The sequence below is a fragment of the Sprattus sprattus genome, assembly GCF_963457725.1.
Source record: "Sprattus sprattus genome assembly, chromosome: 11".
Taxonomy (NCBI): Eukaryota; Metazoa; Chordata; class Actinopteri; order Clupeiformes; family Clupeidae; genus Sprattus; species Sprattus sprattus.
This window is the reverse complement of record NC_137909.1, coordinates 1,921,005-1,937,500: the sequence shown is the minus strand read 5'-3', so window position 1 is coordinate 1,937,500 and position 16,496 is coordinate 1,921,005. Positions and strand designations below refer to the sequence as shown.

The following is a 16,496-nucleotide window of genomic DNA, read 5'->3' as shown; positions in this document are numbered from 1 at the left end:
GTATTTGACATGTAGTAGACACGTCTCCGAAGCACCAGCACCTGCGGCAGCAGCACCAAGGCTTTGGTGCGCTCCACTACTGGCCTGTGCTGTATTGAAGTGGGCTTTCTAGGCTTTCTGAGTGTGCGAAATCTGGATGGGAATACATTGGGAACCCTGTTTTACGCAGGAAATCCTCTTTCACATTTTGCTGGGCACTGTATGGAAATCTAATAAATTGCGGGCATATGGGATAGTATACTGCGAAGAACATCGGGCAAAATTCTGCTTAATGATGACGGGGATTGCTCGACTGGTCTCCAATTTCTCATCGGAACGTTCCTGTAGCCAGGAATCCAAGAACGGACAATACCTGAAAGTGTATGGCCTGGTTGACTCTGGTGCGCCTCTCTAGACGAGAGGCCATTTGGGCACAACGCTCTCGGCAAGCAGTACCTGCTTATCAGACATACATCATCCTGTGTCAAAAAATCTGCGCGATCACAAAAAAAAACCTCTCTCTCCTTATTGCGCAGTTGGCAATATGCTCTAACAACGCCAATGCAGCCATATCTCCTACTGAAAACTAAGCCAATTTTAGTCTTCTTAGGCTGTAAGTTTGAGCAAAATGTTTTACACTTGTGAAATTAAAACGGAATACCTATAAGATGTGAATCTCATTCATATGTAAATTATTCTAATAGTTTATTTGATTTTATTGAGCGAAACATTAATTTGGCCTTTCACCATAAGCCCAAATGAAACTGCGTGTCGGCTGTCGGCGCTCGGAGAGTCCTGAATTCCTGCAGTACTCCAGTATTGCCGCAATGAAATGTACTTACACGAACTGAAACCAGACGTAGAGATACGTCCTTTTCTACGTCAAAGACGGTTTTTATAAATCTGTACTTAGACGTGGATTTGATCGCACGCACAGTCTAAGATCAGTTCTGTGCGTAAGTACGTTTTATAAATGAGGCCCAGTGACAGATAATTGTATGTTAATTTTTTATTAAAAAAAAACAGCAAAACAGCTGATTCTGATTCTTCTGACATTTAATACATGGACCCCAAGATGGCCGCGATTGAGCCTGTGACGTCAGATGCATACGCTGAATACATTGTCAACCCATCGTTTTTTGAGTCAACATTCTAGAATTGCATTGCCAACCCATCGTCTACCCACAATAACAATACAGGGCATTTCATGCACTGTAATAAAAAGCCTAGGAATAACAATACAGGGCATTTCATGCACTGTAATAATAGGACTACACCAGGATGCTGCGCTCGTCTAGTGAGCGTCGTTTGGCACTTACGTCTGTGCAAGTACGGCAGTCCAGACTATTCTCATTTGTAATTCCATGTTGGTGGAACAAGCTGCCTAGCTAGCACTACCAGAGCAGGAGCGTCCCTCTCTACCATAAGGAAGCTTTTGAAGACCCAACTCTTCAGAGAGCTCCTCCCTTCCTATCTGGCTCTTTGACTAGTGCTTAACTTGCACTTACAGCAGTTACATTCCTGCACTTCTTTTTTCTTTTCTATTTCTTATGTAAAGTAGTATTTATTGTTACACTAGGTCTCTATTGCTCGTAGCTTGACTGTTCTCCGGCTAATCACTGGCTAAATTGAGCTGCCCAGTACTATTTTCAGATTGACTCAATCCAGGCCTCCCCATCTTTTGAGAATAGTAGTCTTTTACTGTCGTTTACTTTGCCATATACATTTTGATAATTGTTATGTAAGTGGAAAAATAAACATATATGGGTAATGATTGAACAAGAAAAAGCAACCTTGGTAATAAATGCATTCTTGTTGTTTCTATGCATCCTATTAAAGACAGTGGTGAAAGTTCCCATATTGTAAGATCTGCTTTTATTAGGCCCATCAAATTCCCATAGTTGACTTTGAATAGTCTGATGTCTGTGGTTATAATGATTCCCAGGTATCTGAACCGTTGAGACAAGCTAAAATTAAGCCTGCCTGCTTATTGTGTAAGTCATTGTCTGACCAACATCATTGCCTTTGATTTTGACTGGTCTAATAACCAGAGTGCTCCATGTTTTTCTAAGGCGTCCGTCACTGTAGGGGCAGAAATGATTGGGTCACTAATACATCCCAGTATGTCATCTCCATATACTGATATATTGTTCTTTATTTCCCATATCCTTTATACCTCTAATATCCTAATTTTGTCTTATTGAAGATATAAACTATAAATAAAAACTTAACTTACCTCACAGTTCCTCAGCTGCCAAATTTGAAATACCTAAAAAATAGGCGGTCTTCAACAGTGAAAAGGTCCTGGAATACTGGCCTTACAGGCAGTTTTAAAGAAAAATAAATATCTGAGTGGCAAATGAAAAAGCCATATCTGGGGTGGCCAATGAAAAAGCCATATCTGAGTGGCCAATAGCAGCAAAAGACTAACATGGGAAAAAGCAAAACATACTGGGTGAAAGATGTATAAGTAATTGGTAAAGATTCATTGAAATGAAGACTCGGGAAAGCATTTTCTTTTGCCCATTGGATTTTATCAATACCTTCTCATTATTAGATTACTAACATTTGTTTGGTCATTTAGAAACAGAAATAAACTCTAAACTTGAAGGTGATTTACAGAAACATTTTAAAAAAGAAAATAAGAAAACCATAAATTGTACAAAAATGTTTTATTTAGTGCATTGGTGGGGGAGGCTTACACATGTAGAAACAAAATGCCAAATCATGTTGGATGAAAAAAATACATAAAAAGTGTAAACATAGTTGAATATATGGTTTATGCTTTACAAATCAGGACTGTCTACAGGAATCAAAATGAGCTTTAACAGGTGTGCATGTAGGTGGGTGTGCTTGACAAATCATTCATCCAGCTTCACAGAATCCAGTATGGTCTGTGCTTCTTTGTATTCCTCTGCTTCTGCAAGATCCTCTTCGCCTTCCTATAGAAAACAGGAAAGATATTCACAAAACAGCTCCAGGACCAATTGACACCAATGTTACTTGTTTTAAAACATATGTAATTAGCAATAGGCTCATCTTTTGATTAATACTCATAGGTCTCTGGATGAATTGGTCAATCATAAATAGTAGAGATTCGCCAAAATGAAATTTAAGGGCCGATAACAATAACCGATAATTATTGTTTTTTTGTGGCCGGTACCGATACGATAACGGATATTTTTTATTACAAAAATAAAGGGTACAAAAGTTTTTTAGATTTACCTTTTTATTTCAATTCATTATAACAAATGTTCTTCTTCAATATCACTACGTAATTGCTGTTTGCATGACATCAGTCTTGTTTTGTCTCGAGTCATTGGTCTGCTCCAGTAAACGCTCCAGTTGAAATAAATCATGGCAGTTGCAGCGGTCTGAAAGACTCTGTCGATAGTGACGTTGCCTAGCAACGGCGTCTGCGTGCAGCTCCCTGCAGATTAGTTTTCAGTAGGATAGTGACAGGTTTAGTTCGTCGCCAATTCAGTGGAAAAGTAGTCGACCATACTGTGTGCCTAATATGTTTTGAGTGCTTAAATCATCATTGTTTGACATGTATGTGATATGTTGTGTAATTGTTATCATGTAGCAATAACTCATGTTAATGTAATTCAGTGCAGTGCTGATAAGTCCCTATTCTCATTGCAGACCACACACATATGTACGATCACACACATCGTCATGTAATGGAAATTGATGAATGCACATTAAGGTAGATAAGGAAGACTGCTTTGGTACTTGTGAGTGTTCTAACAGACTAGAACCAACAAATACAGTCCTTTCTCAAATGCCTCTGGTATTGAAGTGACTGTAGCATTACCTCCTGCAGGTTTAGTTTTCTTGGTCAAGGTAGCGGCTTCATATTCTTTGAACACGTTTTGGCTATGACGGAATTTGAGATGGCTGATAAGGTTAGTGGTGTTGAAGCTGTTTGCCTTGTTTTCTCCTCGTTGTACAGTTGACAAACATTTATTGCACACAGCAACTGTACTATCATCTTTTGATATCGTGAAGTAGTTCCACACCGCTGACATGATTATTTCAACGACTGCATCATGCTCAAAAAGTTTAGTGTAGCCAGGCAACCGGCCTTTGCGTAACGCCGTTAAGAATACTTGGAGGGAAATAAGACCGTAAAAATATCGGCTTAAATTATCGCCCGAAATTACGATATCGCTAAAATAATAATAATATTTAGTTTTTGCAATTACCGGACGATATATTGTGCATCTCTTTCCTACACCATCCTTCTCAGTGATTCTGCTACGCACCATGGAGTTCTTTGTCTCCGCCTTGTCCAATATTTTCATATAATGGAACACCTCGACATCCATTATCCCTTAAATGAAGTATAAAATGTTTGTGAGAGTGAGTGTGTGTGTGTGTGTGTGTGTGTGTGTGTGTGTGTGTGTGTTTGTGTACTCACAAGTAGCTGCAGAAGATCGGCATGTGCTATAGTCAGGCGTCGGTGGCAGTCTGGAACCATCATGCGACATTCCTGGAGCACCTCAATCTATGTGCATAAGGTAAACACACAGGAAGGTGTCATCACAGATTTAAAAATAAGTACCAGAGAATTGGATCATTAATCACTTGGTAGCATCCACACGTAACAAGTTAAAGAATTTTTTTAGTGAACATGTGAGTAACCAAGACGGCCCCCCTATGTTTATGGAGGTGCACCATTGATAAGGTGGTCGTGAGGGAGGAAGTGGTTGCTGTGCTGGTTGTTAGGATAGTCATGGTGGTTGCTCAGTTGGCATTATAGTATTGGTTTCTGGGATGTTGCTAGGGTAACTGATGTGGTTGCGAGGATGTTGCTAGGGTAGTCACGGTGGTTGCTATAATTATTGAAGTTGTTGCTAAAGTTGTTGCTGGGGTAGTCATGATGGTTGCAAGGTTAGTTTTAGGGTAGTGTTAGCTAGGGTGTTGCTGGGGTAGTCATGGTACAAGTTCGAACCCAAAAAGATCTAAAAATAGGGCTCAGGTCAAAAATATCCTGCAGTTTCTCTTATATATAACTTTATTCTAATGTACATCTCTCTCTAAATATAGATATCTTCATTCTATTTGCCATGCTCATCCCATACACATGAATATAAAGTCTCATGAATAATCATGTTATATTTAAAAGAAGAAAATCTCCAACCTGTTTCTTAATCACATATTCATCTCCTGCTTCTGCTTTCATACGCTCAATCTTCTCCTCCTGCTGTTTGGCCTCCTTGATGTAATGGACCTTTTCTTTGGCAAGTCTGTCCACAAAATCAGTAAATCCATTACCTTGATGCTATGACAATGACATTACATCGCATTAGTTACATATCTGTTATCTGACAGCTGTATTTCATTCAGGCCGTCCAGCTTTAACATTTTACTTAAAAAATAAATAAATATATATATATAAACATAGATCAAAAAGTAAGGACATTTGTGCTTGGTAGATTATTTCTTTGTTGTAACAATGCTTCTTGGCAATAAATCGAATACTGTTGCAAAGCCTGTTTTCCTCCCTTTCAAATGGTGCCGCATTTGTAAAGAAGATGCGTTGGTGGGATGAGCATCAGAGCTGAGTATGTGGGTTGCGCCCATGAAAAATGTGCCAGAATAAACTGAAACTAAGGAAATTTGTGTTTGGTTGATTATTTCTTTGTTGTAACAATGCTTCTTGGCAATACATCTTATACCGTTGGAAAGCCTGTTTACTCCCCTTTCAGATGGAACCACATGTGCAAGGAACATGCATTTGTGGGATGAGCTGCAGAGCTGAGTTTGTGGGTTGCCGCCCATGAAAGGTTTAAACCAGAATAAGCTCTTTGGCAAATGTTTTATCGGCGCAACCCAGGCCCAGAGCACCTTTTGGAAGATTTTGGGAGAGAAATGAACATCCATCCAACAGTGCAGTCACTACCGAAACACTGGATGTCACTACCGAAACAGTGCAGCACTACCGAAACACAGGATGTTTTGTAAAAAGTTAAGTAGCCTATATTGAGTAATCAACTAAAATGTTATGATACGGATTGGATTAATGTATGTTCAATTTCGTCAATCAACAACTCTGGAATCAATATGATCAGTATTTTGCATTTTACAAAGAAATATTGCACTTAGATTTTGATGAATTGTATAAATTGAACTTGAACATTTGGTAAAAAATTCATTTTTATGGATTTCATTGTGAAAACCTTCAAGACATATTTGTAAAAATACTCTTCAGAGAAGGGAAGGAAACACAATCTGAACAGGTCAATAATAATACTTTTTTACTATAGTAAATGTGATGTTTCGGTAGTGACAATTTTTGGAAGAGTAAAAACATTCCAACACATTCTGAAAATACAATATAAAACTGGACTGTTCTTTTACTAGATATATGTACTTTAGATATGGTACAATATACATACGGACAAAGTTTTGGGAATAAAACATAAAAATATATATATATATATTTCCGACCTGACTTTGCACCAATTGGGTATAATGGCCCATATAGTAGCAGTTACTTTGTGGCGTGGTGCCCCCCCCCCCCCCCCCCCCCCCCCCCTCTTTTCACAACTTTAAATAGTCTACTTTTCTTAGTTGTATGTTTATTGTTTGTATTTGGGTAGTGCGCTGCTCTACCTAATTGAGGATTTGCATTCAATAACTGAATTGGTTGCCATGGTGCAGTGAGTGGCAGTCTGTTTGCGTAGCCTGTTTTAGCCGCTTTCCTGCTAAAAAAAACTAAAAAACAAAACCGCTCTCCTGTTAAATAGGTGTTTTTCATAGTCTTGCTTGGTCAGGTGGACGTAATTTGGAGAACGGCCAGAACTACGGACACAACCTGCATTATTTTCGTTATTTTGAAAATAACTACATTAGTTGCCATGGTGTCGCCGCGAGTGGGTGCCTGTCTTGGTGGCTCTCTTGCGGGTGGACCATGGCCTGGTGACCTGGATCGCGGACTGCTTTGCCGGCTGACCAAAGTGCCTGGGACTGCGGGCTGACTTGTCGAATGTGTTGGTGAGCACTGCAGCACCGGTGCCCCGCAGGGAACTCCATCATCGGCTGCATCGGGGAAGACAGCGAGGCGGAGTGCAGAGCTCTGTGTGGGGCGGTGTGGCACCAGCTCAGCATCAGGCAACTGGCGGAGCGGGAGGAGGAGCCCCCCAACTCCTAACTGGATGGTCTGGAGACAGTCAGGGAGTAGAGAACTCGAGAAGGCTGGACTGTTTTTATTTTTGTTGTTTGTTTGATTCCTATCTTTTTTCTGTAGAATGTCTGATTCCTACTCACTTAGTAAATCTTGCAGCTAGGACACCTGAATTTCCCTAACGGGATTAATTAAAAGTTTATCTTATCTTATCTTACTACAGAAATATTACTTGTTTAAACGAAACATGTAATAATTCTTATTATTGTATTATATTAGTAATATTCCTATTATAAAAGTATACATATATCTCCTGTTGCCATTTTGTATGCTGAGTAAATTGATTATATATTGATTTAACATAAATTACATAAATACCTTGTGCATGTGTGTATTTATTTCACCTAGGCTATCTGTTCTGTTAAATGTTATAAAACCCATAGTTATAATCATAATAATTATTATAATGATTCAGAAGTATGACATCTCTGACGTTTATAACAAACCAAGCCGTTTAAAAATCGGTTGAAAATTGAGCAAGGTATGGTTATTTAAAAAGTACATGTACCCTACCAACACAATGTTATGGGTGAGCGAGCTGACTGTGACAAGTTGGCCGCCATGTGCGGACGTTCCACTCCGATGGCCGGCAACGCTACGAGACATATATCTATGGTTTATCAGTTTCCGGTTTCGCTGCAGACTTCTACAAAATAAAAGCCTTTGAGCAAAATAGTAAAACCTGCGTTAACGCGGGATAAAATAATTGTTGCCGTTAAATAATTGAAAAATTAACGCGAGATTAACACGTTAACTTGCCCAGCCCTAATATATATATGTATATGTATATATTTTCATAGTATTCCAAATATTTATGGTTCATTTGCTACCATACTGGCAGTTCACACATTTTCATCATCAAATTTGTCATTTTTTAAATACACCACTTCAACACAGCATTTTCACAAAACCTTATTTTTGCCGGAAAAGGCCTTTTTAATATTTGAATTGTAAGAATGCAAACACCATATGATTTAGTCAAAACGCAGGAACACACATTTTGCATTTATACTATACAATTTCAGAGTGGCGATTAAAGGGACTTGAGATCTCACAGAAACCCACGTGACTTCAGAACAAAATAAATATGGTAGTCCATTGTGGTTTACCAATTGCGAAACTCCTCCCTAGCAACCGCTACTAAGAGAAGAGGTGAAACAATGTGCCTACGGAACTTGTAGATCTGACCAGGGCCGTTGCTAGGAATTCTGGGCCCCCGTCGCCAAAGACCCGAACTTTTTTTTCTTAGACTACTGTATATGTATTATAATTTTTTCTTAATTTTTCTGTTCCTATTTGTTCTTGGCAGTGCCTGACGCAATGCACCCAATTAAATATTTTTTTTCAATTAACCACTCAACAAAGAGTCACTGGGTATTATTATGTCCCTGCTTAAGACTAATGTCAATAGGCTACCATAGCAGTTTAGTTTTAGTAAACACTCATGTAAGAATGGAAAACTGTGTCCTACTGCTACTGGGATTTTATTGACGGCGTATTATAACGTTTGGCGAATTATGACCTTACTGATCTTTCCTGTGGATGATATTTAGTGGTTTCATTTTGTACTGACTTTATGTTTTGACCTTCAGCATCACTGATATTCAGGGTTGGCTTCAGTAGCCTATCTTACGCCCCTCGTCCTTATCCGACAATGAATGGCAGGAAATAAAATCGGAGTACGGACAACTAATGCCCGTTGAGGACGCAGATTAGAGCATGGATCGGGCCGAATTTTTCGGTCCGAGCCCGGCCCGGCAGAATAGTAACCGAGCCCGGAACGAGTCCGACAGCCATTAAAATGTTTTTTTTCGAATCCGAACCAAGCCCGACGGAATCAATTTCTCAACTGTTCATAGTAGCCTACTAATGCCAGATTTACGTACGTTGTTTATGAATAGCCTGGCTTTATTAAACTGGGGCATCAACAGTTAAATGCTCCCTCACACAAAAAAGCGCTGTTAAACGCACAATGGTGCACAATAAGGCCCCTTTACTCCCCTGCAATCCCCAACTACGGTCAGACAGACAGCAGGAAAGGTTAACAAACTGATTGAAATAGCTACACATTACACACGCTATGCTTTAATAAAACTCACGTTTTATGATACACCAACGGAGGCACAACAGACAAGTCTTACCATTGAAGATCTTTTTGCACGCCGACGTTCGTTAAAACTATCTAGCCTACACCCAACCATCGAGAGTTGCATCAATCATATTTCATTAAAACTTCACACTTCTTACATTGGACATATCCAACAGCCTAATTACAATCTGCATCGTCTATTAAGCAGAAATAGCCTATCTCCATACAGTAGATTTCCCTTCGTTTAGTATAATTTTAAACTCTCCAGATGACACTTTCTCTTTAACTTGCGCGAGTGTTAATGTGCGTATGGACCAAACCATATTTAAAAAAGGGGGTTATTGCTCGGAATAAAATAATTATTTTTTGAAATTTTGCTTGATTTTTTCGCTTTGTTTTAACTCTGATGCATGAGTATGAACATAAGATACGCCTATACATAATAATTTAGTCATAGAAAGGGAAGCTTACATAATAGGCTACTGGGGTTTTTGTGGGCCCCCCCTGGGCTGTGGGCCCCTAGAATTGTCATCACCTTTCACCCCTTTACGACGGCCCTGGATCTGACACAAGGTACCGTGAGAGATTCTAGGGACGCGTAGTTTTTACCCGCATTTCTGAAGCCCAGAACACAGGAGGAAAGGTGCCTGCTGTGAATTTAACTGTGTGGGAGACCCCACTCCCAACTCAATGTATCTAAAAACACACTGCTCCAAAGTAAATGAAGCTGCTTGCATCTAGCTATCTATCTAGCGAACTACCCTATCGCTAGGTATGATAACTAACTATCTAGTTGAGAGAACATCCCCAAACATGGTTATGGTTCATGACAACTAGTATTATTACCTATACAAGTACATAACTAGTCTCTCCAACAAATGTGTTAATTAATGTTAAAATCAAAATGTTACCGTCAAAATGTTAATGTTGCCGTCTGTAAAATTGCACGCTGAGCTATCCTAGCAAGCGATTGCAAACGCCATCAAGTTGCCAGGAGCTTAACATACTGTATCAATGTTGAACAAAACGACCCAAAAGGCCATTATGAACTTTTTTAATTTTAATCTTTGTAGCATTTTGTGAATGGGTACCCTACTCCTGAGTATCCCAAGGTATGCATAACCTGGAGATCTGATACAAAGGCATAGCATTACATCAGGATCATCATTTTACAAGCAAGTAATCGCTACAGTGACTGTGAAATAATTTCAGAAACATGCACACACATCCCTTAAACAATAATGTTACTAGCAGCTATCTTTCTCCACACTGTTACGTTACTGTATCGATGCTGTTCTCTAGATTGTCACAATCCTAGCTAGCTCGATAGTTACCTCTTCAGTCTCTCGCCAGAGCGGAATAAATAATAAAAATAAAGAATCTTTGTAGGTTATTAGCTAGCTTGAAATATTATATACAGATCTTACCCGGTGGTGAAAGAACATGACTACTCTATAAGGTTGTGCTTGTTGCATTTAACCCTTTGTTGCCAGCACCTTAAATGACCGATTTAGGGTGCTTTCAATTAAAGCAGTGGTGTAAGAACAGTTTGTAACATATATTAATGTGTGATGCATCATTTTACAGCTAAAAGTATGGAGTACAACACAGCACTCAGTTTTTTCATTTTTAAAATATTTGTTTTTATTAAAAATATCATTTATGCAAATGTTTCATTAATTATGTGCATACAGTATGTGCAATTTCTCATCTGAAGAGTAAAGTATACATTTGTATTAAAACATTTCAACGTCAAATCAAAGCATAATCAATCAGCCATATCACTCTAAAATTTCAGCTTGATCTGAGCAAAACCTCAAATGGTACAGCCCAATATCTGGCATCCTCCACATTATATACATGTCAAAATTTCAATATAATTCAGTGTGATCAAATGTGGGAGATTGCGTAACCCCACACATAGATTTGAACCTGGGTCTACAGGGTGCCAACATGCACTCTGACTTCCATACCAATGAGCCAGGCTCCATAGTGTGGCAGTCAGAGCACTATACTCATCTGTAGTGCAGCACTCCGTCACACTGCCCTCCACCAACAGTACTTCTCCCATCAAGAGTGCCCCCCCCCCCCCATACACACACACACATGTGCTTTACCCATCTACGGGGCCCCTAACACAGGTGTCAACCTACCTGGGGGTCCCTCATACAGTTTTACGGCCACGCCTCAAATGACCTCACAGGAAGCCATCCCACATCTGCCATAATTTGTAGCAAACAGAGAGCATAGTCAACTCACCTGGCCTGGCTACAGGGTGCCAAACATTCACCCTGACTGCCATACCAAAGAGCCAGGCAGTCATAGTGCATGTTTGGAATCCTCTAGAACCAGGTTGATTCGGATGGAGGGAGGGCGAGAGAGAGAGGGGAGAGAGAGAGAAGAGGAGAGAGAGAGAAGAGGAGAGAGAGAGAGAGAGAGAGAGAGAAGAGAGAGAGAGAGGTGACTAAGTTCTCTGTTCGCTACAAATGGTGTTAGAGGTGGGATGGCATGCCGTAAGGTCATCGGAGGCGTGCCCGTAAAACTGTATGAGGGGAACATGGGCTTTGGGCAAGGTCTACCATGGGGAGCGGCTCAAAGCCCTTATGGCCATGTTACATGTAGTAGACCCCAGTGCTTAGGATGGAAATGATAAGCTCAGAGAAGTCAGAACTTTCCCTGACCATTTCAAAGAGCGCTGCAAAGCTCTGCATCAGCCCTTTCAAAATATGTCCATTGAAAGATTGGAGACAGACCACAAGCCACAAGTGCCATTGCTGAGCACCAAGGCTCTCGATGAACTCCCTCCAAGAGTGCTGATATTAAGACTGAGGCTGCTGAGGTTCACGTTTGACATCGTACACTACTGGGTAAGCACCTGATAACCGCAGACACTCTATCAAGAGCCCCTGTGAAACACACATTCCCACAGGATGAAAAAGAGAACGAGGCAGAAGTCAAAGTGTTCCTGGACGCAGTCACTCAGAGCCTCCCTGCCACAGAGGCAAGATTCAAATAAATCATCGAGAAACAGAGAGCTGATCCAGCCTGTGCAAAGTTAATCAGATACTGTGAGACTGAGTGGCCAGAAAGACATACGCTCCCCCCAGAGCTGGCCTCCTTCTGGCCGGAGAAAAGTAAGCTCACCTTGAATGGACAGCTGCTTCTCAGAGGTCAGAGGATTGTGGTTCCGCGAGACATGAGACGAGACATTCTTCATTGTCTTCACAGTGGGCACCAAGGGGTTGTTAAATGCAGAGCACGGGCCCGCCAGTCAGTCTGGTGGCCAGGACTGTCTGTCCATATCAGCCAAATGGTGGAAAACTGCAGAACGTGTTCACAGCATAGGGCAGAACATCGAGAACCCTTGCTGACAACACCAGTGCAAGAAAAGACCCTGGCAGCAGTCGGGCATAGAGACTTGTTCTTCTGGGAGAATAGGTCATACCTTCTCGTAGTGGACTACTTTTCACGGTATAGAGGTAGACCACCTCAAGGTAGCTTTAGCTGAGACAGTAGTAGCTGCCCTCAAGGATGTATTCAGTCGCCACGGAACACCAGAGACTGTTATGTCAGACAATGGGCCACAGTATAGTGGTTCACTGTTCAAGGCCTTTGCCGTTGAATATGGATTTACCCATGTCACAAGCAGCCCCAGATATCCCCAGGCCAACGGAGAGGCGGAGCGGGCCGTCGCTACAGTTAAAGGACTGTGGAAAGGTGGAGGGGACAAAGCAAAGGCATTACAGACGTATCGCGCCACACCTCTGGAGAGTGGCTACTCCCCAGCACAACTCCTCATGGGGAGACAGATTCGCTCAGACATACCACAGCTTCCTGCAGCACTGCGTCCTCGGTGGCCGAACATCAGAGGATTCCGGAAGACTGAAAAGCAGGCAAAGGAGAACCAGCAGCGCCGCAACAACCTGCGTCACAGAGTTCGCCCCTTGCCGCAGCTGGAGCCAGGTCAAAGTATATGGATGCCGGGAGAGAAGAGACAAGGGACTGTTGTCCAGAAAGCAACATCACCTAGGTCTTACATCATTGACACTGATGAAGGACAGGTCAGGCGTAACCGTGCACACATGCGCTCAGTGCGTAATACACAGGGCCAGACATCAACACCTGATACAAGTGAAACACCTGAGGTAACTCCAGAACCAGGTAACACAGATACACACACTCACAACACTGTAGAAGCAGATCACACACACAGATGCAACTAACACATATGTGACATCATCAGGCAGAGTGTCACGCCCTCCCAGTCGTCTGGATTTATAAGAGACTGTTGAAAAATGGTGATGAAAAAAAAATTAAAAATGATGTATGTGGGGAAAAAAGGAAACAGTTCTATTAATGGTTTGAAATGGAATTGAGTTTTTATTAAGGGTTTGAAAACAAAAAAAGAGAAACAAACATAATACTTTTCATATGTTTATGTAATGCAGGTTTATGCATTTGAGGTATCTGTCAGAGTGTGTCACCGGTAAACCCTATTTTGTTGTTTAGAGGGATTTCTTACTTAAGGGGGAGGTGTTGTGTAAAGGTTAGAAGTGATAGGTTGCATCACAGACCTGTTTGGAGGTAACACACACATGAGTTCTTAAGGTGCCATTAAGCTACTCAAACGGTCGCGTCAGATAGTGGGGCGGTGGGCGGGCGGCTGGATAGTACGTAGTAGTTAGCTTTTGTGTCCCGGTTATGGTGCTCCAACGGCCGTGGGTGCTGAAAACAATTCACTGCCACAACAGCAGGCGGAGTAGCGGTTTACCTGCCGAAGATAAGCTATTTCATGACGATGGAAAACGTTAGTTGGCCTTGCTTCTCCACCATAACTGCTGCTTATTTACCGCTTTTGTTGTCCAATCAATGTCAAATCTCTATTTGATCATGTGACGAGAAAATACGATGTGTAGCCTAATGTTTACGAAGGGGCAACTGCTATCGTGAATTATACAATACATAAGTTGTGAAATGAAAGGAAAACACATCACAGTTAAAGTTGTATGAGTATTGATTGATTCACATCGATATGAATGGATGACATGCCTAACAAGTGGTTTTTAGAGGAGATTTCGCAAAATGATCGCAACATATTGAAAAATCCTGTGCTTATGTTGTATACGTGGACTTCAAGTTTACAAGAAAAAACAAATATCTTCAATGGTAAGACCCTTTTGTTGTGCCTCTTCTGGTGTAGCATACAATGTGAGTTTTATTTGGGCATTGCAGATGCCTATCATGTGTAATGTGTAGGCTATTTCATTCCGTTCTTGCAATGTGAATAATTTTATTTCAATATGCTTAGTTATCCCCCTTTCGTGCGCGGTTGTACTTTTAACGGGGCTTGTTTGTGTGAGCGAGTGCATGTAGTCGGCCAATCACGGCCAAGTAGTATCCGTCGCCATGAACGTACCGACAGAATTTTTTGCGGGGACATGGAGAGCTGTCCGAGGGCTCTGGAGAGCACGGAGAGGGCGTTTCAGCTACCAGAGAAGGCATTCCAGCTACCTGAAGGCGTTCCTATGTGCCCAAAATCGTGTTGTACGGATAAGTCTAATTCAGCCTTTACAGTGTAAACATGGAATGGAACCAAGCTCTCCGTCTATGTCTTTTCATTCCTAGTCCTCTTGCAGTCTAGTGCTAACGTAACATCACGCATATCACTTTTCCTAAGAAATACAAGTATTTTCATCATCGCGATGCAAATGCCATGTGTGTATAATAATATTCTGAATTAAAGTTCATGCTTGTGAAATGAATGCATTTATATGTTTAGGATTGTGTGTTCATTGGGATGTGCATGTGGGCTATAGTGGTTCACGTTGCTGTGCTCAAAATTTCGGAACAGCGGGCTGTCGGAATAATGGGCTTTCGGAATATTGTCATGGAACCGTATGATGTCCAGGAGGAAGAGGCCAGAAAGAATGCATCAGTCAGTGTCCACTATTTTCAGGACCCCTTACCAGCTCTTCCCAGTTACACCGTAAACATAAGAGTATCGTTTTACGCCAGTGTCGTGCCGCATTCCCCACCCCTGCCGGAAAATGCCCTTCTCTCCTGGCGTCGCCAGGATATTGCAGTTTTTGAAGTCCACAAGTTAGCATATCTTCAAAACACTATCGCTTCAACAATACGTCGTAGTGTTAAGACTTACATTGGTTTGCAGTCCTCCTTAACCTGATTAAGTAACGTTGGTTAACGCAGAAAAGAGGTAGTAGCCTATACCTCGGACTTCTGTTGTCGTTTGATGCATTTATTTAAATACAACCTGTACAAAGTTGTAAAGCCATTTTACAAGTTAGCCTGAATCTAGCCCGGTGTACGAAATCATTGTTCATCATTGGCAACATTGCATCATTATTTTTTTGCACAGCATAACTGGTTACGATTTGGCGGGGGTGCAGAGTCCAGCACAAGACCTGTCCCATTTCACTTCATGTTGGCCGCCATGGCAAGACGCCCTAATGTTTGCTGATACATTTCGTCTGATGTTGTGGGAACCAGTTAACTTATGTAGAATTTACCATTAGCTTTAAGTGAAAAAGACGCTTACATTGTGATTTTGTTACGACCTACCATGTACACCTAGCTTTACATGAAAACACCTATCCTAGTGTAGCTAGCCAGACATCAAAACATATCCTTACCGCTTCACGACTCCCGTCTTTATTTTCATTTGTCGTATTCTTGGGTCTGCCATAATTTCACTAAATGCTCCTGGCAATAAATATCTATTGAGATAGATGGGTAGATATATCCGTTAATGCGTGGTGAGAACAATTTCAAGATGCGACACACTCCATACAATAACGTTTGTCATTGCGCATGTGCTCTTCACAGCTTAACTTGGCTGGGAGAGATGGTGCGTTCGAGAAAAACGTTCGAGATATTTCTCAGTTCCGACAATTTGGCTACAGACTAACTGAAAAGTGTGTGTTTTTTTCTGTGTAAATAATGCAATTGCGAAACAAATTTAATTCCGTCATCCTTCATTATATTGCTCTTCGTCTGTCGCGACTGTTAGATGTTTTCAAGTAGGTTCATCAAATTACACACTTTAAACACAAACAGTGTAATGGGGCAGCCGTGGCCTAGTGGTTAGGGTTTCAGGTAGTGATGGCAGGCTCACACTGAAGCTCCGGAATGTGCTTCAAACCATTGACTACACCAACCATTGAACCACTGCTTCGAAGGTTGCTTTGGTACGGAAAAATCACGTGACATATTACTTCT

General features: G+C 41.2%; 1 protein-coding gene across 1 annotated transcript; it reads right to left on the bottom strand.

The window, feature by feature from the left end:
• Window positions 1-2,634: 2,634 nt before the first annotated feature.
• tbca (tubulin cofactor a) lies at window positions 2,635-16,058 on the bottom strand. The gene is made up of 4 exons (XM_080847347.1): window positions 15,911-16,058; window positions 5,126-5,231; window positions 4,403-4,489; window positions 2,635-2,921 (listed from the first exon to the last, which is right to left on the bottom strand). Exons 1-4 carry the CDS (start codon window positions 15,961-15,963, stop codon window positions 2,841-2,843), a joined length of 327 nt encoding a protein of 108 aa, XP_080703473.1. The 5' UTR covers window positions 15,964-16,058; the 3' UTR covers window positions 2,635-2,840.
• Window positions 16,059-16,496: the final 438 nt, after the last annotated feature.